The 20,694-nt window shown below is 56.2% G+C and overlaps 1 protein-coding gene across 5 annotated transcripts in view; it reads left to right on the plus strand.

Annotated features, from left to right (window-relative positions):
• The window catches only part of LOC110082813 (protein unc-13 homolog B), an 86,495-nt gene extending 66,027 nt beyond the window's left edge, over positions 1-20,468 (plus strand). For 2 of the 5 annotated variants that reach the window (XM_078384189.1, XM_078384190.1), the window contains exons 24-33: positions 1,910-1,998; positions 4,162-4,305; positions 4,886-5,009; positions 7,171-7,227; positions 8,630-8,710; positions 9,506-9,653; positions 16,608-16,664; positions 17,491-17,583; positions 18,224-18,383; positions 18,938-20,468. In XM_078384189.1, coding sequence (XP_078240315.1) covers positions 1,910-1,998; positions 4,162-4,305; positions 4,886-5,009; positions 7,171-7,227; positions 8,630-8,710; positions 9,506-9,653; positions 16,608-16,664; positions 17,491-17,583; positions 18,224-18,383; positions 18,938-19,223 — 1,239 coding nt within the window. In that variant the 3' untranslated portion in view covers positions 19,224-20,468. The other 3 variants (XM_078384191.1, XM_078384192.1, XM_078384193.1) reach the window with 3 other exon arrangements.
• Positions 20,469-20,694: the final 226 nt, after the last annotated feature.

Raw genomic sequence — 20,694 nt, forward strand, 5'->3', positions numbered from 1 at the left:
CCCAAGCGCGGTGGGAATGTTTGGTCTAACTGATGTCTGTCTGTCTGTCTGTCTCTGTTTCTGTCTCTCTCTCTCTCTCTCTCTCATTCTGGCCCTTGCATTTCAAGATTGTGGATGGTGAAGCAGAGGAGAAGGATCCGGAAAGGAAGGGTCCCGAATGTGTTAGGCCCAATCCTCTTTCTTTTTTTAGTCCCTCTCTCCTTAACTGTGACCTCTTAGATATCCTGAACACGTAGTCTTTGCACCGGGGGGGGGGACTCCACAGTGGCACAGCGCCAGGCAGACTCCCCCACCCTCTCCCAGGGGCCACCGGCCGTTCCGGGAAGCAGTCCGACCTCTGCAGGCATCCCTAGGAGAAAGCAAGAAGCGGGGAGGAATGGTGGGAGCCCTTGGCTTCTCAGCCCTCTCTGGGGCTCGACGGCTTCCTGGCATGGTCGGCCCAAGAGTGGAGCACCTCCTGCTCGTTCTGGCCACCGGTGAAAGCTGGGGTTTCCTGGGAGTGGCAGAAGAGGCGCCCCTGGTTCCCCTCCCGGTGCATTTGTTTAGGCTTCTGCTCAGCGCAGAGGCTCGTCCTGCTACCTAGATGATTCCTGTCTGTGCTGAGTAGCTCTTGTCTAGAGTGCAGTTCCTCGCCCTCTTAGCCACTGAGATGATAGAGAGCGCTTTGCTTCTGGATTTAGTCAGCCGAGCAAACGGCTCAAAGTGTTTCCCGCTTTGCTAGCACAACCGCCTTCCTCTGAGGTTTTAAAACAGGCACCGCGCCGGATCTGTGCCAGGCGGAGTCATCTGCAATGTGTTCTCTGGGTTTTCAGCCGGAAGGATGGCCGAAGGAAAGCCCTTAACTGCTCTTAAGAGGAACCAGAGGCTTTCCTTCCAGGAATCGGTGCAGCAACCGCCAGGGGTCAGAGGGGGCGGCGGCGGCAGCTGTGGGATCCGGGAGCTTTCTGAGGTTCCCAAAGGGACTCTTGCATGTCGGGGAGGGGGTGGAAGCTCTTCTTTTTTCATGGAAGCTGAAATGGTAGCTGAGCCCCAGAAATGATGCCCCTGAGGAGGCTGTGATGTTGCCTCCACCCCTCCACCCCACCCCGCGAAGCCCTGAAATAGAACAGAAGGGCCATATGAGAACACCTAGCATTTTAAAAGACTCAGGAACCATCTCCAAGGGAAAAGTTGGCAACCTGTATTTGAGAAGCAGAGTCTGGCCTTTATAGGGCAGCCGCCGGCCATTCTCGGGTGCTAGGGATGACCCGGGCGTGGCTCAGCAAACTCTCTTCCGGGGGGGGTCCAGGCAAGGTGGCCAAGAGGCTTGGGAGCTTTTGCCCCCCTCCTGCCCGGGAGAGGAGCAGGAGCCAGTGGCAGCCCAGAGACTCTGGAGAGCCGTTTTCAACCTCGGCCCTGTGTAGGGCCCGGGTGTGATGCCCTCCCCTGGTCAGAGAGGTGGGGGGACTGTCCATGCAGCCCAGTTGGAAGGACTCTGGAGTCCCCTCGTCCGACCCTCTCCAGCCTCCTGACAACGACGCAGCAGCAGGCGCCAACAGCCGCTCGCCGCTCCACTTAGCTGGCATAAGCAGACCTCGGCTGCCCAGGGACCGAGAGAGAGGCAGGGCCCATGGCACTTGGGCTCTCTCTGGGTGTGTGGCTTCTGAAATCAGACCGACGGGTGCCCATGCCTTTGCCCCTTTGGCTCCCGACAAGGGCGGGCGGTGGCGGCGCACGGAGTAATTCTGTTCCTAGTTAGGTGTAAGAGGGGAGCAACTTCTGGGCTTACCTGGCGATCCCGCTGCGCTGTGTCCCCTCCCGCTCACGGCCGGCGCGCCGACGGCCTGGGTGCCCTTTGGGCAGAACCATAGTGCTTTGGTCTCCCCCTGAGTCTGCCCGTCTCTCTCTCTCTCTCTCTCTCTCTTGACAGCTGGATCCCGAGGCCAGCGACGCCCTCAAGGAGCTGCAGGTACAGCTCAACAACGTGCTGGATGAGCTGAGCACCGTCTTTGGGAACAGGTGGGTGCAGGTGACATCTCGGGGCGCCCTTGTGTTTCTTTCTGATTCTGCCTTGTGATTAGAATAAGGATTAGAATTAGAATAACGCTTTATTGCCATTGCATGTGCAACGAAATCACCAGAGTGCTACCCAGACAGGGCATCACTCGCTCGGCTAAAACTCCATGTAAACGCATTACAAAATTCCAACGTAAGACAACAGCCACAAAACACATTCACAGGCGACCCTACAATAAAGTCCAATTAAATCTTAACTGAAGAGTTAGAGAGAGTGAGAGAGTGGATTTTGCTTTTGAAAATTCGCCCCCCCCGGCCCGCTCCTCATGAACACAGAAGCCACTGAGAAATTGAAAAATGTCTGTCTCTTGCTCTCCCAGCACAAAGTTAAATATTCTCTGAAGTGTGAAATCGGGATCCTGTCTCGGCAGGATAGAGCTCTCCCCACGAGCTGATCAGGCGTCGTTTCCCTTTTCGCATTCAGAGGGCCACGGGGCAGGCGGTTTGGGGAGGCCCTCGCTCTGGTTGCGGGAAGTGCCTGTGTTCCCCTCGGTGTTGTAGCTCAGGGAGAGCTGAGGAGTGGATCTAGTCCTCCGGGGCCCCCCTCCCCACGCTCCCCCCTCAACTCTCCCTGGGGATATTCAGAGGGCAGGGAGATGCCCCTCAGGGTTTTCAAGATCGAGTTGGTCACAGGTTCCTAGGACCCGACACCCGCCCCCCAACCAACCCTCTTTGGACTTAAAAAGGAATAGATTTCAAATCATCCGGCCTTCAGGTTCTGAAATCACGCTAGGTTCCAGCAGAGATTGCAGGTTTCCTTGGGAATCTACTCTGGCTTGGAATGCCTGCAGTTTTTTAAAAACCCCAGTGACTCATCCTGGGCACCGAGAGCTCCCTTCGTTAGGAAGGAAGGAAGGAAGGAAGGAAGGAAGGAAGGAAGGAAGGAAGGAAGGAAGGAAGGAAGGAAGGAAGGAAGGAAGGAAGGAAGGAAGGGAAGGAAGGAAGGAAGGAAGGAAGGAAGGAAGGAAGGAAGGAAGGAAGGAAGGAAGGAAGGAAGGAAGGAAGGAAGGAAGGAAGGAAGGAAGGAAGGAAGGAAGGAAGGAAGGAAGGAAGGAAGGAAGGAAGAAAGGAAGGAAGGAAGGAAGGAAGGAAGGAAGGAAGGAAGGAAGGAAGGAAGGAAGGAAGGAAGGAAGGAAGGAAGGAAGGAAGGAAGGAAGGAAGGAAGGAAGGAAGGAAGGAAGGAAGGAAGGAAGGAAGGAAGGAAGGAAGGAAGGAAGGAAGGAAGGAAGGAAGGAAGGAAGGAAGGAAGGAAGGAAGGAAGAAGAAAGAAAGAAAGAAAGAAAGAAAGAAAGAAAGAAAGAAAGAAAGAAAGAAAGAAAGAAAGAAAGAAAGAAAGAAAGAAAGGCCAAGGTGACTCCGGCTCTGGCTGGGAGCCACTTCCGCCCCCCCCCCCAGAGCCCCCCACCACTTCCAGCACCTAAAGGAGAGAGGCCGTGTGGCTTGTGCCCCTTTCTGAGGAAACCGTGGGCTGCCCGACCAGCACTCCTCTCCCTAGGCCAGGCCCGCTGCCTGACAGGGGGGTCTGCCAAGTGAAGCCTGAGGAGCCTGGCCTCACAAGGCTGCCGAGACCCTCTTGAGCCGGACGCGCCGGGGTCCTTCCGGAGGGAGACCGTCCAGCATGGCTTTATATCAGCACGGCAGAGGATCTGGCAGCGCCTTCCTGGGCTTCGCTTGACCCCAAGCGTCCCTGGGCGGCGACAGCGGCCCGCTTCCTTTGAGGCCAGACATCGGCCGCCCATAAAAGCAAAAGCAAAGTGCGTTGCTTATAGACCGCCCCATAGCACTTCAAACACTCTCCGGGCAGTTTATTTTTATTGATTGATTGATTTGATTTGATTTGTGCCCCGCCCATCTGGTCTATGCGACCACTCTAGGTGGTTCACGATGGAGGGAATCCTGACGGGGAAGGCCAGCCTCCACAAAAGGCCAACAGCCTTCCTTTCCGGATCCTGCCACTGGGTGGCAAGTGCTGGGAGCCTGTTTGGCGTCCATGGGGGGGGGGCACCCTAGCCCCTGCCCCCAGTCGCGTCAGCTCACATGGGGCAGGATCCATGGGTTCTTGGGTGTCTCGTGTTGGAACTCATCCTGCGGTCTTTTGTCCTCCAGTTTCCAGGCCCAGATCGACGAGTGCGTCAAGCAGATGTCGGACATCCTGTGCCAGGTGAAGGGGGCAGGCAATGCCCCTCCCAATGTCATCGCCCAGGAAGCCGACAACGCCCTCAGGCCCCTGATGGACTTTCTGGATGGGAAGTAAGGATGCGGCTCGTCCGGGGCGCATGATCTGATCTGGAGCGAAGGGAGGGCCGTGGCTCCGTGGGGACAGCAGCCCCTGCTTCCTGTGCAGGAGGTCCCCGGTGGCCTCTGCAGTTAAGGGCATCCCAGGTCACCGAGCAAGGAAGGGCAGCCGCTGCCCCCAGCCAGTGTACGGCCGTCGTGGGCCGGATTCATCCAAGGCCCGGTGGGAGAGGAGGCAGCGAGGGATGGCTGATTACTCAGCTACAGGAGGAGGAGGGAGGTCTGGTAACAGGCCTGTAGACCAGGATGGCTCAGGGGGACCTCCGTGGTCTGAGGAGGTCGCTCTCTTCTGCATCTCTGATCTCACGGTCAAACAGAGAAGGGCTGCCGCTTGGGAGCTTCTGAGCACCAGCTGGCTGGATGCAGCTGGAGACAGAAGGCTGGGCGGGATGACCCTCCCGGCCCAGTTTGGGGCTTGTGTGGCTGGACCTTTTGTGTGCAAAGCGAGCCCTCGGCCCCTGAGGCGCAGCCCTCGCCCTTTGTCCCGAGGGGTCCCTCTCGCTGGACTTGAGCCCGGCCGGTGTCTCCCTTGCAGCCTGACCCTCTTTGCCGACGTGTGCGAGAAGACGGTGCTGAAGCGGGTGCTGAAGGAGCTCTGGCGGGTCGTGATGAACACCCTGGAGAAGATCATTGTGCTGCCCCCGCTCTCCGACCACACGGTAAAGGGCCTCCTTCCTCGCCTGGCGGGGTTGTGGCTGCGGGGCGGGCGGGATCCAGGATGCTGCCGCCTCTCTGCTGGCTTGGGCCGCCCGAAGGGCCCCGGCCTCCTCCTAGGAGCGAACCAGGGGAATGCGTGCTGGGAATGCGTGGGGCAGATATCAGTGGCCTGGGAGCACATGGGCTGTGTGTTTGTGCGTGCGTGCGTGCGTGTGTGCCAGGAAGGGGACAGAGCACGCACAGGGTTCTGCGGTCAGGGATGGTGGGGGAGGATGGCCCCCCCTTGCTTTCTTTCCAGGGTTCTGGGAGAGCCGTTCCGCTGGGAGGGGGTCTCTTGGGACAGCCTGCTTCAGTGAGGTGGTGGGGTTTTCCAGGCACAGAAGAAACACCTGCCACGCAGGAGAATCGTGGGGCTGAAGCCAGAACGCTGTGGGTTTGTGCAGAGAGGCTGGGGGAAGGCTAGGGGGTGATGGCAAGCAGGGGCCCCTCGGGCAATGAGGGCCCTGAAAGGCTAGGGGTGGTGGTGGTGGTGGTGGTTGTTGTTGTTATTATTATTATTATTATTAATTGTATTTTTACACTGCCTATCTAGTCATTTCGACCACTCTAGGCGGCTTACAACATAAAACATAACAAGTTCAAGAAAAATTTATAACAATTAATTAATTAAATGATTCTACAATGAGAAAAATACAAAATAAATCAAATAAAGAGAAAAAAGGGAAAGAGGACAAGAATTAACTGGAAGGGAAGGCCTGCCTATACATCCACGTTTTTAGTTGGTTCTTAAAAGTACCCAGCGAGGGTGCAGCATGAATCTCCGGAGGCAGGTTATTCCAGAGGCGAGGAGCCACCGGCGAGAAGGCCCGGTTTCTAGTTCTTTCCTTCCGGGCCTCCCTCGGCGTCAGGCTCCTCAGCCTCACCTCCTGGCTCGCGCGGGTGACATGGGTAGAGCTAGTTGGGAGTAAGCGTTCCGCCAAGTATCGAGGTCCTAAACCGTTTAGGGCTGTGTACGTGAGCATCATCACTTGGTTCCCTTTCCAAATGAGGTGGGTCCCAAAGGTGGTGGCATAGAGGGAACGCTCTCTGAGCCCACCCTTCAGAAGGATCTGCCTGCCCTCTCCACATGCCTGACAGCCCCCGGAGTGCCGTCCGGCTACAGTAACCCTAAGAGCTGGTGGTGCCGGTTAGAGCCGCTCTAATGCTCCCTGCCGGCCGATTTGCAGGAACCCTTTCCAAACACGTCTTGATATCGAGGCAGAGTGGAAGAAGGCCACAGCAGACCTGGAGGGGCAGGAAGGTTGGCTCCTGGTCGTTGCATCTCCTCTTGGGGCCACATAGACGCCGGCTGCCAGAAACCACCCAAGGGGAGCAGAAGAAGGCGCTCTGCCTTTTTGCCAGCCTGGTCGGTGGCAGAGGCTGCTTTCAGGATGGCCGAGCGGAAGGGCATGGCTTTGAGGAAGCCCCGTCCTGAAGCTACCTGGGCGGGTTGCTTTCTGCTGGAGTCACGGTGCCAGGTGCCTGTGGCCTTGGCTCCCTGGCAAGAGCCCAGAAGCCTTGGTGGCCAGCCTTCTAGCCTCATCGCTGTCCCTCCCCCCCCCCCAATGCCCCCTGCGTCTTGGTGGAAGGACAGGCGCAGCCAGCGGAGAAGGGGAGGGAGGGAAAGCTCTCTCAGCAAACCTTGCTTGTGCCTCCTTCTTGGGAAAACTGCGTGGGACCAGCCCCCCCCCCCCCGTAGGGGGTCTCCTCTGGGCTAGCCAGCCAGCCAGCCAGCAAGACTAAGATTTCATTGATTGGCTTGATTTGATTTATACACCGCCCCGGGAGTGCGCACTGCACTCTGGGTGGCTGCCAAATTAAACCTTCAAGAGCCCACATTCACCCCAGATCCCCACATGATCTCTCCTAGTGGCTTTGTGAAGATGTTTAAAAAAGCATCGGGGAGAGGATGGTGCCCCTTAGCAAGGGGTCCCAAGGGGTGGAGACGGCATCCCCTAGCTGCGCCATTCATCTGGGACCAGAACCAGCCGAGCTCCTGGTCCCTAAATAGCTGCCCCAGAAAGGGTGTTTTGTTCCTTTGGCTGCTCCAAATCCGCGGCGTAACCTTTTCCCCTTCTGTCTGTCTTTCTGCCTCCCTCCCTCCTTGGCCCGCCGTGCCCGTAGGGGACTCCGCTGATTTTCAGTGCTGCCAAAGAGCTGGGACACTTGTCGAAGCTGAAGGTATTCCGTCAGTGTGGAGAGCAGCCCTGCGGGCGCAGGCCGTCCCCCTGCCTTGGGAGGCTGCTAGGGCGCACGCGCGCCTGCAGAGTGCACAACGCCCGGTGTTTGTGTTGTGTGTGTCGTGTGTAGCTGTAGCTCTAGCGGTGGCAAACCCATGCGTGTGTTCCCTCCCGGAGGCCAGCTGGCTCTGCTTGGGCCCCGCTCGATCTCGCCGTGGCTTCCTGCCTGGGGTGCTTTCCTCCAACCGTTTCCCCTCTAGGCGTCCCCAGAAACAGCCCCTTTGTGCCTGAACACGAAGGGGCTGCTGGGGGGGGGGGGGACTCTGGCTGTGTGGGGTGGGAGCACAGAATAGAACCTCTATGGTGCTCTCTCTCTCAGTATTGGATTTGGGGAGGCTGGTTGTAGGAGGCAGGTGCTCTTTCTCCTGACAGGGGAAAAGGGTGCGCTCGGTCCTGCGCTCGGTCCCAGGTGAGGGCCCTGGATGGCACAGGGGCACTTGAGTGCTGGCCTTTCATTTGGGGGCGAGAAGGGAAGGGCCTGATCCCCTGCGGGCCAGCCCTGCTGAGGAAGACGGGCACGCCTGCTTTGTAGGGAGAGCCCCTTGGTTTCCGTGGAGGCCCCCACCACCACCACCAGCCCGCCCAGGGGGAAGCTCTTCGGCAGAGCTTGGCGAGGGGGCTGCCTGCTCTTGTTTTGGGAAGGCCGCCGACACAACTGGGCTGGGCAGCGTTTCTGAGAGAGAAGCGACTGTGCCGTTGGTGGGGAAGCAGAGCCGGTTTTGGTTTCACAGAACAGCTTGCCGGCTCTTCTGGCCCGCTGGAGGGCTTGGCTGTGGGGGCGAGAGAGACTGCAGAGAAGGATGGGCGAGGGATGGTCCCAGGAGGAAGGCCCGGGGGTGGCGCAAGGAGTCCCTGCCTGTGCTTTCAGGAGAGGGTGCCTTGGCTCCCCCCAGCTGCAGAGCAAACCTTTTGGGGGGAGGTCAAGAGGGTGCTGGGCTGGCCCTTCCCTGGCTCAGGCATTGCACCTGCCTGGAGGCGGGAGAATCAGGGCTCAAGAGGAGAGAGAGCGAGAGCGCGTGAGTGAGGCTCTTGGGGCTTCCCTTCCATGCAGCGCAGAGGGGCAGGCTCCTCCCCCACAGCCACCACCATGGGTCTGGGCAAGAGGCAGACCGGAGGCACCTCACAGCGACCGGGGGGGGGTGTACGAAGGGGTTGGTCCTCGTGCATCCCTTTGGAAGCAGAGCTCATCCTGCGGCAGAGAGGCACCCTCGGTTCAGCCCCGCCCCTCCCTTTTCCATTTGCCCCAAGGGGCCATTCCACCTGCCCTGCAGGCACCCCCACCCACCCACCCACCCACCCCCAGCGAGCCCAGCCAGCCAGCCCTGACCTGTTTTTTCTTTCAGGACCACATGGTCAAGGAGGAAACGCGAAGCCTTACCCCAAAGCAGTGCGCTGTGCTGGAACTAGCGCTGGACACAATTAAGGTGAGTGCTGTATCCACCAACACACCTTTCAGGATGGGGGGGGGGAGCCCAGCCGCGGAAGGAGAAAGGGCCAAACCCATCAAGCTGAGGCTTCTCTTCCCCTTTGGGGAAGAAAACGGGTCTTGGGCTGTCGGTGAGCTTGATTTGTTAAAGGATGCGATCTAACCCACTGGTTCTTAACCTCAGGAGTTCTGGACTGCAACTCCCAGAAGCCTTCACCACCAGCTGTGCTGACTGGGGTTTCTGGGAGTTGCAGTTCAAGAGCATCCGAGTAACAAAGGTGAAGAACCACTGATCTAACCGACATTAGCAGATACCGTGAGCAGCAAACTCCAGAGAGTTCTAATGTGGTTCTAAGTGAGCTGATCCCGAAGTGATTCTAGAGTTGTCCCCGTTCCTTCGTTTGGCCCTTCAAGCGATGCTGGTCTTCTCCAGCCTTCTGGCCCAGCGGGCTATGCAGGTGGTTCCAGGGATGGCACAGATGAGCACCTTGGCCCGGGATAAATACAAACGGAGCGAAAGGCCATCTTGTTTGGGAAAGGGGGGGGCAGTGGGGGGGGGCTTCTTCTTGCTCTGGATCCCTGAGAACTAGAGGGTGAGAAAGACTCTCGGGCCAAGACTGGGAAGGACCAGTGTCATTCGGACAGCCCCATCCGGGGCAGGAAAGCGGGCTCGGGGTTCTTGTGGGGAGGGGTCCTCCCAGCACGGCTGGCTGGCCTCCGGCAAGAGATCCTCTGCCCTGCCGAGTCTCAGCCGCCTCTCCTTCGCCCATCCATCTTCCTCCCCCCCCCCCAGCAATACTTCCATGCCGGAGGCAGCGGCCTGAAGAAGACCTTCTTGGAGAAGAGCTCCGAGCTGCAGTCCCTGCGCTACGCCCTCTCCCTCTACACCCAGACCACGGACACCCTCATCAAGACCTTCGTCCAGACCCAGAAGGCCCAGGGTAAGGAAGGGGGGAGGCTGGGGGGTGGTGGTCTGGTCAGGGTGTCCCCCTAAGCGAAAGGGCCAGAGGTGAGTACCCGTGCAAAGCTCAGCCCAGAACCGGGGCGGGGGGAGCACTGTTTTCTGGAGAGAGCAGTCCATGGCTGGGACGGGGGGGGGCAGCATCTCTTCAGAAGCTCTCCCCCCCTCGTGAAAGAGCCGCCTGTGACAAACCCAGACCTACTGGGATATGTCACACAGTTACACTAAGCTGCCACCAACCATTCCCTTTAAGAAGTCACACAGACCAGGGATGGATTTTTAAACAATAAAAAGAATAAGGTTTATTTAAATACACACAGGGAAAAATAAACAATCAGGTGAATAAAATAAAGTAACGTGGCTTTGTTTCACTCACACATACACACAGTTTGGTTCACCTAGAACCTTTAACTTAAAGCACAGACCCTGAACCCATCAGTTCTGGCTAACCAACAGACACCTGAACCTATCAGGTTGGTACTCTGACACACAGTAGTACCCTGATTGACACACAGACTCCCACAACAGCTTCTTCTTCCCAGCTGCTGCTTCGTCCCTCCCAGTGTCTCCCAGTTTGTCTCAGCATCTCCTCTTCACCACACAGGCATCACATATTTATACAGTACAGCCCCTCCTCCTGATGTCCCGCCTTCCACTCCCCATAGGATGGAACTTTCCCTCCAAACCCATGACAGACAGGTAACATCAGTGCTGTTATGTAACACCTCCCCTCTTTATAAGTTGTTTTGTAGGGGGAAAGCTAAAAGTGCTTTTCACCAAAAAACAACCTGCATAAAACATACAACAACAGTTATACATACCATATTATACTTACATATACTTACACTCTAAGGTAAACATTTCAATTAGGCATATAAACATTTATCATATACATTACATTAATTTACCTTTATTAATACAAACCAAATTCAAAACCAGGTACATTTGCTTTTGTCATCATTATATACACATAGTCCATGTTCTTTCGCCGTCTTCAGTCTTCAGGTCTTCTTGATAAGGCGTCAGCAACACAGTTCACTGACCCTCTGACCACCTTCACTTCAAAGTCATAGTCCTGTAAGTTCAAAGCCCACCTCATAAGTTTGCTATTGTGGGTTTTCATTGTCTTTAACCATTGCAATGGTGAATGGTCAGTACACAGAACAAAATGTCTTCCCCAGATGTAAGGCTTGGCCTTCTGGATCGCGTAGACTATGGCCAAACACTCCTTCTCCACGGTTGCCAAATGTCTCTCACCTTTTTGAAGTTTCCTACTCAGGTAGGACACTGGATGCTGGTCACCATTCTCATCCTCCTGGCACAGAACTGCTCCTACCCCGCTGTTAGACGCATCGGTGTAGATGATGAACTCCCGGTCGAAGTCTGGAGCACGCAGGACTGGATAGTTGATTAACGCCTCCTTCAACCTCTGGAACGCCGCCTCACAGTCGCTGGTCCACGGGATGCGGTCATCAGCCTTCTTCCTCGTCAGATCGGTCAGCGGAGCCGCAATCTCGCTAAACCTCGGGATGAACTTTCTGTAGTAGCCCACCAACCCAAGAAATGATTTGACTTTTTTCTTGGTGTTGGGTCTAGGCCAATCACGAACAGCTTCTATTTTGGCCTCCAGGGGTTTTATCATTCCTCCCCCTACCATGTGACCCAAGTATTTTATTTCTGGGCTACCCAGCTGACACTTGCTGGCCTTTACCGTTAGCCCTGCTGCACTTAACCTCTGCAGCACTAACTCCAGGTGTATCAGGTGATCTTCCCAGGTATTACTGAAGATCCCTATGTCGTCAATGTAGGCCACTGTAAAGTCACTGAGCCCTGCCAAGGTCTGGTCCATCAGCCTTTGGAATGTGGCTGGTGCATTTCTGAGACCAAAGCTCAGGACTCGAAACTCATAGAGACCAAAAGGGCTGCAAAAGGCAGTTTTTTCTTGATCCCTGGGATCAATTCTTAATTGCCAATATCCCTTTACCAGGTCCAATGATGAGATGAACCTACAACCCCCTATGGTTTCAATCAGGTTGTCTAGCCTGGGCATTGGGTAGGCATCAGGAGTGGTTACACGGTTTAATTTCCTGTAATCGACACAAAACCTAATGCTCCCATCAGGCTTGTCCACAAGGACTATCGGAGAGGACCAAGGACTAGAAGAGGGGACGATTATGTTCTCCCTCAGCATCTCGTCCAGCTCCTTCCGCACCTTGTCCCTATAGGGTCCCGTTACTCGGTATGGGGATACTGCCTGCGGGGGTGCATCCCCTGTGTGGATCCGATGCATCACTCCCTTCACTATCCCCGGCTTGTTGGAAAACACCTGTTGATATTTGCTAAGCAGCATTTTTAGTTCTTGCTGCTGGTCTTGGGTGAGTGCAGGACTGATCTTTACCTCCTCTGGGTTGTATTTTACTTCCCCTCTACCCTCCCAGAAGGGTAATTCAGCTTCCTCACTCTCAGCTGCTTTTATAGCAAATAGAACCCTCTGTTCCCCTCTGTAGTAGGGTTTTAGGGCATTCACATGAACCACCCTCCTTGCTTGGTTCTCCTCCTGCTCTATTAGGTAGTTCAGATCTGACATCTTGGAAATGACCCTATATGGTCCTGCCCATTTGAGCTGCAGCTTATTCTCTCTGCAGGGCCTAAGCCAAAGCACTTCCTCCCCTGGGTCAAAGTGCCTCTCTCTAGCTTTGCGGTCATACCATGTTTTCTGTTTGACCTTCTGCGCTTGCAGGTTTTCTGCTGCCAGCTCTAGATTTCGCTTTAGGTCATTCATCAAGGTGTCTATGTAAGTCACAACGTCTTGTGGGTCATCCTGGGTGATCTGCTCCCAATTTTGTTTTATCAAATCAAGGGGCCCTTTCACCCTTCTCCCAAATAAAAGCTCGAATGGACTGAACCCGGTACTGGCTTGTGGCACTGATCGATAAGCAAACAAAAGGGATTGCAGCTTCTGGTCCCAATTGTTTGGATTCTCTGCCAAGTAAGCCCTAATCATGCGCATTAGAGTCCCATTGAACTTCTCAGTTAACCCATTACTTTCCGGATGATAAGCAGTGGTTTCCTTGTGCTTTATTCCACAGATTTGCCATAAGCGTTTCATGAGCTTTGACGTGAACGATGCCCCCAAATCTGTGATTATCTCTGAGGCAAATCCCATCCTGGACATGTACCCCACCAAAGCATCTGCCACTGTGTTAGTTTCAATGTTAGTCAAGGGTATGGCTTCAGGATACCTTGTGGCATGGTCCACAATTGTTAGGATGAACCTGTTCCCCCTCTTTGTGGCCTTGGGCAAAGGTCCCACAATATCCACCCCTATGCATTTGAACGGAGTGTCAATCACAGGCAAAGGGCACAACTTTGCTTTGGTCCTGTCGCGGTTATTCCCCTGCCTTTGACACACATCACATTGTTTACAGAACTCCCTGATCTGCTTCCCTATGTCAGGCCAGTAGAAATTCTGTGTGATTCTCTGCTGTGTTTTGTTCACCCCTAAGTGTGCAGCAAACATGTCAGAGTGCCCCCTTTGTAAGATCATGGGGCGATACTTTTCAGGTACCACCAGCTGACTTCTGATCCCATCTCCCCCTTTTGAGATATTCCTCAGGGTTTCTCTATATAAAATCCCCTTTTTCTCCAGAAATCTCACTGGGGTTTCAGGTGTTAGCTGGGCGTCAGTCACCTGTTCAAAACATTTTTGGAGAGTGGCGTCTGCCTTTTGCTCCTGTCCAAATCGGCTGTCTGTGGTTAAGGTTTCCACCACAGCTTCTGAACTCCCCTCTGCTTCCGTCTCTGGCTCATCATTACCCCCCTGAACTGTCCCCGTGGTGGCTTGTGAGCGTGTAATCACTAGCACCCGTTTCACATGTTCAGCCAGGTCATTTCCCACGAGCACGGCTGCTGGCAGAGTCGGTGAAATCGCTAGCCGCCAAGCTCCCCTCCAGCCTTGAAAGTTGACAGGTACCTCTGCTACTGGCAGAGAGATTACCTGCCCCTCAATACCTGCTACCTTTATGCTCTCACTTGGGATTATAAACTCCCGGGGAATGATATCGGGATGGCACAGGGTTACCTGGGAACAAGTGTCCCGCAGCCCCCTATACTGACGGTCAAGTATTCCTACGTCCACCCCGGCTGTCTCAAACAACTGAGAATCTGTTTTTATCAGCAAGCAGCGCTTTACCTCCACAAGAGGACCATTTTCCTCAGCCTGCTCAGCATAGGTAGCTGTTCCAGACTGAGTAGCCATGGCAACCGGCTCCCTCTGTGACACTGAGCCTTGCTCTTTCTGGACACAGAACACAGCTTTTGGCTTGGTCCCACTAGAATTCTGAGGCACCATTCCTTTTAGCTGCTTTAATTTCTCACACTCTGAGATTAGATGACCCTTTCCCTGACAGAAATAGCATTTTCTGGTGTATTTTGATTCTCTCTCATCTTGTTTTGGTTTTCCCTCCAAAATCTGAGGTCTTAGTTTCATGTCTGAGGGCTTCCCTTCACCATGGGCCCCTCCCCCTTGCTGGCTTTTCCCTGGTCCCTGAGAGTACTTGCTGTAGGCTTCTTTGGGTTTACCTACAGATTTCCCCTCACCCAAGGGCTTTCTTATTTGGGAAATAAAATCCGCGATTTCTGCGGCTGCTGCCACAGATTTTGGTTTCCTTTCCCTCACCTGGAATTTCAATTCCCCATGCAGAACTGAATAGAACTGTTCCAGGGCTATCAAGTCTTTAAGCTGTTCATAGGTCTCTGTTCCTTCCTGCGATAGCCATTTCTCAAGCAGCCTCACCAATTGGGCCCCCACTTGGGTAAAAGTCTGCTCTGGCTTCTTGGTGAGGGACCTAAATCTTTGTCTCAGCTGCTCTGCATTTATCCCATGTCTGGCAAACACCAGTTTTTTAAACTCTGCGAAATCTTTCATCAGTCCCTCAGGCATCTCGGCATAAACCTCAGCTAGGCTACCACTGATTAAAGATCGCATGATGGTCATCTTCTCAGTTTCCCTCACTGAGAAGTCCACAAACGCTCTTTCCACTAAGGAAAAGAACACCTCAGGACAATCTCCCTTGTGGTACACAGGGAATTTCTTCAGGTCAGCTTTAGACAGTTGGCCTCCCTCAGAATCCCTATTATTATTATTGTTCTGATTCATCATTTCCAATTTTTTTAATTCAAACGCCATTTTCTCTCTCTGTAATTCCCTCTCCATTTCCATTCTCTCCCTCTCTAATCTTTCTTCTTTTTCCAATTGCCTCATCCTCAGTTCATGCTGTTGGGCTATGAGCAATTTTCTGAGTTCTGGGTCTTGCTCTCCTGTGCTGTCACCTTGCACTGAGCCAAATTCCTCCTCAGAACCTTGGTCAATCTGGGGGTCTTTCACTTCACTCATGTCTGCTACTTGGCTTCGAGTCAAGGGCATAATCCCCCCTCAGAACAGGCTGCTTTAAAAAGTCAAGCCTCAAAATAAAACGACCACTTTTTTCCTTTTGCCTCAGAACCAGCTCTCCCTAGAGATTGCTGCTGTTCTTCAGCACTAAAGTTGCAACAGTATCGAGTCAGAGCCTACCCCCCTCTGCTGGGCCTCTCAGCTGGCAAGCTAGCTCACTGTTGCTACGCAGTTTTGCCTCAGCTTTTTCCCGCCAAAACTAGGCTGCCTCAGAGCACCTTAATCTAAGTCTCCCCAGTTGGCACGTTCTTCCACTAGTGCACCTCCCCGTGAGGTACACCTAGAAGATTACCTACGCGCCTCAAACTGTCCCTGACTAGACCCCCCTTGCTCTGGGCACACTTGCCAAGGCTTTGCTGGACCACTGGACAACTGGACCAGTCGTATCCCACACGCTGGACACCAATCAATGTGACAAACCCAGACCTACTGGGATATGTCACACAGTTACACTAAGCTGCCACCAACCATTCCCTTTAAGAAGTCACACAGACCAGGGATGGATTTTTAAACAATAAAAAGAATAAGGTTTATTTAAATACACACAGGGAAAAATAAACAATCAGGTGAATAAAATAAAGTAACGTGGCTTTGTTTCACTCACACATACACACAGTTTGGTTCACCTAGAACCTTTAACTTAAAGCACAGACCCTGAACCCATCAGTTCTGGCTAACCAACAGACACCTGAACCTATCAGGTTGGTACTCTGACACACAGTAGTACCCTGATTGACACACAGACTCCCACAACAGCTTCTTCTTCCCAGCTGCTGCTTCGTCCCTCCCAGTGTCTCCCAGTTTGTCTCAGCATCTCCTCTTCACCACACAGGCATCACATATTTATACAGTACAGCCCCTCCTCCTGATGTCCCGCCTTCCACTCCCCATAGGATGGAACTTTCCCTCCAAACCCATGACAGACAGGTAACATCAGTGCTGTTATGTAACACCGCCCTTCCTTGGCCGAGGGCCGTCCGGCCCTGAGCGGGCAGGAGGGCTTCAGTTCCAGGGCACAGGCAGGGGAGGGGAAGGGGCGCCCCCCCCGCCCAGCGTCCGGGCCTATTGGGGCCATTCCTGCTTCAGGAGAGGCAGCCCCTGTGATCCACCAGGAAGCTCGGTTTGACACACACACATACACACACACACACACATTCCCTCTGGGGCCGGGTCAGGGTGAGGCCTCTGCCGCCAGGGCTAAGCGAAGGAAGGCGCCAGCACCCCACACCCCCCACCTGGCTGCTCCAGCAGGCAAGAGGGTTTGCCTCAAATGCCACCTCCAGCACCATCATCTGCACACACACACACACACCAGCAACCCAGGCTGCGCTCGGTCACTGGCAGCGGGCAGGACAGCGCTCCTCAGCCGCTCCCTCTCAAGGGACCATGCCACCCCCACCCCCATCGTGACTACCAGGCTGGTAACCGGACTCTTCTCTCTCTCCCTCCCTCCCTCCCCGTGCGGCCTGCGGCTGGCCACAGTGCATGGCGGGAAAGGGATACGGTTGACGGCCCACGAGAATGTCCGTCCCGAGAAGGGTAGGTCGCCGGAGGCCAATGTTCCCTGGCCAACATTGGGCAGCCGCAAACGTGGTGTGCTTTCGGGAGCCCCTCCACCTTCCTGTGCCCCCCCGGCCCCTCCCTTCCCCTTCCTGGAACTTCCTGGCTCCTGTAGAGGCGGATAGTGTGGCTTGTGGACGGTGTCGTCGTTCCTCCTCCCCCCACCCCCACCCACCCCGGCTGCGGGAGTTGAGCTGCTGGTCCTGCTGCTCAGAGGACTCACCCTCTTGGAGTGGCCGAGACGGCGGCCTCATAAAGGGAGGGGGGGCTGGGGAGCCTTCTCTGCAGCTGTTTTTGGAGAATCTGTCCTGTTGCCCCTGACACTCACTGACCACAGGGTTTAAGCAGGAGCCCAGGAGGAGGATGGGTCAGGCCAGCGGCTGATAAGTTTGGCTGGAGGGGAAGGAAGGAAGAAAGGAGTCCATAATGGATGGATGGAAGGAACTAACGAACCAACGAATGAACGAGCTCATAATGGAAGGAAGGAAGGAGCTAAAGAAGGAAGGAAGGAAGAAGGGAGGAAGGGAAGGAAGGAAGGAGCCCATAAAGGAAGGAAGGCGATGGGGAAGGGTGGTGCCTCTGGAGGAGGGTAGGAGGCGACCCTGGGCGTGCTCACCCTGTGGAGCAGGAGAGAGGGCTGGCCTTGTTCTGCAGAGAAATCCGGCACACGGAGCAGCAGCAAAGGCCTCGTGGGGTGAGGGTGGGGGTGGGGGGAAAGGGTCTTGGGACGTCCGGAGAGGCCGGCCATGGTTTGTGTGGGAGGGCAAAGGTTCTCTTTGTGGGTCTTTCTCCCCCCCCCCCCCAGGCTCAGGAGTGGACGACCCGGTGGGCGAAGTGTCCATTCAGATCGACCTCTACACGCACCCGGGCACTGGGGAGCACAAGGTCACCGTGAAAGGTAACGAAAGTCAAGCGTCCCTTGGGAGGCGCAGAGAAATGGGGTCTCAGCCCCTGCGCTGGGCCACCCTGGGGACCCCTCAGCGCCGCCTTGCTTGTCCGCTGCATCCTCAGGGAACGGGTTGCTCAAAGACAGCCGGGCCGTGACGTTGGGAGCTGAGCTCGTGCCCTGTGCTGCCACCCCCCCTCCCCCGAGGAGCAAGAGGGCCCACTGCCCTGTCTGGCAGCTCGGAAATTCCTCCTCGGGACGGCCGGTGGCTTGTGTGGGTGCTTCTGTTTCAAAGCCTCACGCTGATACTCGGAAGTCGGCTTCTCCTGCCGTGCGGTCCCTGTGGGGCATCCTGAGATGCTCTGGATCACTTGCGCAGGTCATGTCCCCACGCGCAGGGCTGGGGACGTGACCCGCGGGGCGAGAGGGAGGGAGCTGTCTCTCGGCACCGATGGAGGGGCTTCCTCGCAGCTGTTCTCAGACGCAGCACAAGGAGGGCTGTTGTGTGCTCCAGCTGGCTGTCCTTTTGCATGTGGGGCAAAGGCAGCGAGAGCCACTCGGGGGTCGGGGGGGGGGACAACTGCGAAGCGGCAGGATCGCTCTCTCTCTCGGGCCTGGGATTTCAGACCTCCCTCCTCTTTGTCACACGCAGTCGTGGCTGCCAACGACCTGAGGTGGCAAGCGTCCGGCATGTTCCGCCCCTTTGTGGAGGTCACCATGATTGGACCGCAGATGAGTGACAAGAAGCGGAAATTCACCACCAAGTCCAAGAACAACAACTGGTCCCCCAAGTACAACGAGACCTTCCACTTGTAAGTTCCCCCACTGTGCCCTAGCCAGGGCCACTGGCCGGCCGCCTCCCTCCTCCGTGGCCCAGGCGGTCTGGTGGGCACAACGGCCACCCCTGCTTCAGCTCTGCTCCCTCCCTCGGGCCCCCTTGGCCTTTAAGCACGCAGAGGACTCCCCAGACACACACATACACACACACACACACACACACACATGGGAATGGCAGGATGGATCTCTTGGGCCCGGGATGTCAGACCTATCTCCTCTCTTGTTTCAAACAAAGCAGCTTTCCGGGAGAGAGGGAGGACGCAGACCCACTTTCCTTGGGAGCCCTGGCCCCCTTCGCCCTCCTTCACAAAGCAGCTTTCCGGGAGAGAGGGAGGAAGCAGACCCACTTTCCTTGGGAGCCCTGGCCCCCTTCGCCCTCCTTCAGGAAGCGGGAGGAGTTCGCCCGCAGGCCCTTCTCCATCTGCCCAAAGAGTTCCCTGGTATATGCCTGTGGGTTCCCTCCCTTCCACCAACCGGGGCGGCTCGTTCTTCTCCTCCTCGCTCTCAGCCTCTTTCTTCTTCCCGGCAGTATCCTCGGAAACGAAGACGGCCCCGATGCCTACGAGCTGCAGGTGTGCGTGAAGGACTACTGCTTTGCCCGCGAGGACCGGGTGCTGGGCATCGCCGTGATGCAGCTGAGGGACGTGGCGGACAAAGGGAGCTGCGCCTGCTGGTGCCCGCTGGGGCGCCGGGTCCACATGGACGACACGGGACTCACCATCCTGAGGATTCTGTCTCAAAGGACCAACGACGAGGTGGCCAAGGAGTTTGTCAAGTTGAAGTCAGAGTCTCGCTCCACCGAGGAAGGGAGCTGAGCCCTGCGTGTCCGCGCTCAACAACGGGGCGTTGTGCCCATCCAGGCCAAGGGTGCGAGCGTGGGCTCCCTGGCGTCCCAGCGGGAGCGCCCCATCCCAGCCGGCCCCCGGTGGTCCAGTGGGGAGCTCCGCGTCTGGTCTTCAGGAGGGTGGACTGCCCGTGAGCACTGAAGCGGGCAAGGGCACAGACTGGGGGTGGGCAGGGGACCTGGGGTGGGGCCGCGTGCCTCGGCCGTGCAGGGGTCTCCCCGGAGCCGGGGAGTGCTCTAGAGAGGGTCAGGGGCATGTGGTTCTCACGAGGTGGCAGGCAGGCAGGCAGGCAGGCAGGCACTGAGAAGCAGAGCCAGGGCCGTCCTGCTGCTGGCCGGAACGGTGGGGCTCGCCTGGGAGGCCAGAGACGACGTCCCGCCAGAGGAGAAGAGCGTCGATCCACCTGGGCTGCAGTCTGTGGCAGGACGGGGCCCGGTTTGTGCGCCTAAAAGATTTGGGACTCTTGCCATGGCGGGGCAGGGGGTCGGTTCAGGGCTGGCTGCCCCAGCACTTTCTGAAAGGAGCTGTGAATGAAAGCGGAACCCGCTCTCTCTCCCGCCCCCCGCGGCCCCTTCACAACAAGCACAACCTTGACCAAAAAATCCTCTCTTGCCGCCTCTGCCTGGTCCTTGCCAAGGGCCGCCCCCTTCCCTCTCCTGCTCTGTGCGTCCTCCTGGTCTCTGTTGTTTCTGGAGCGACTCCTTTCTCTCCCTTCTTCTCCCCTCCCCCTCCCCTCCCCGTGCGAGGGCTGGGGGTGGCGGTGGTTCGGCCAAGTCAGGGGAAGGTTTGCCTAATGGGACCACTCAGTGCTGCCACCGCCACCACCTGCCCGGTTGTGCTGGGTTGCAGGAGAGAGTCCGGCCGCTGGACCTCTGCTTGGTGGCTGAGCTGGATGGCTGGGTCCCCACCTGTCACGTCCTGTGAGGCTCAGTAAGTGTCCAGGGACTGCATGTGGGGGCTGGCGATCTGTTTGTAGGGGTGGGAGGGGTCGTTTTTCTATTGTTCTCTTGGCACTTGTACAGCTGTATGATAAGAACCTTGTGCTTCATCCGAGCCTGCTTGTAGAAGCTGCCTAGCTGTCGTCCGTGGAGGTCACATCCAAGATGTTCTGTGGGTCATCAGGACCTTCCTGTTGCAGTTTTTAACCCCTGTTCCATGTGCCGCTGTTGCAGGAAGCAGTCAGCGTAGCCTTTAATAAAGGGTCTTTTAGCAGCATCTTCTGCCTCTTGTCTCTTCCTGGGTGCACCTTCTGGCACATCTAAGCAAACAGGGCGGCAGCGGGGGGGGGAGAGGAGGAGGAGGCTGGTGGCCTCATCCAGACTCTCTCTCTCTCTCTCTCTCTGACCTTTCTACATTCCTGTGACCGGATGCCCTCCTGCCAGGGGCACCATCTCACCCTCGCCCTTCCCTGTCTTGCCTGTAGGGTTTTTCTCCGGGGACT

This window comes from Pogona vitticeps, chromosome 2, assembly GCF_051106095.1.
Source record: "Pogona vitticeps strain Pit_001003342236 chromosome 2, PviZW2.1, whole genome shotgun sequence".
Lineage (NCBI taxonomy): Eukaryota > Metazoa > Chordata > Lepidosauria > Squamata > Agamidae > Pogona > Pogona vitticeps.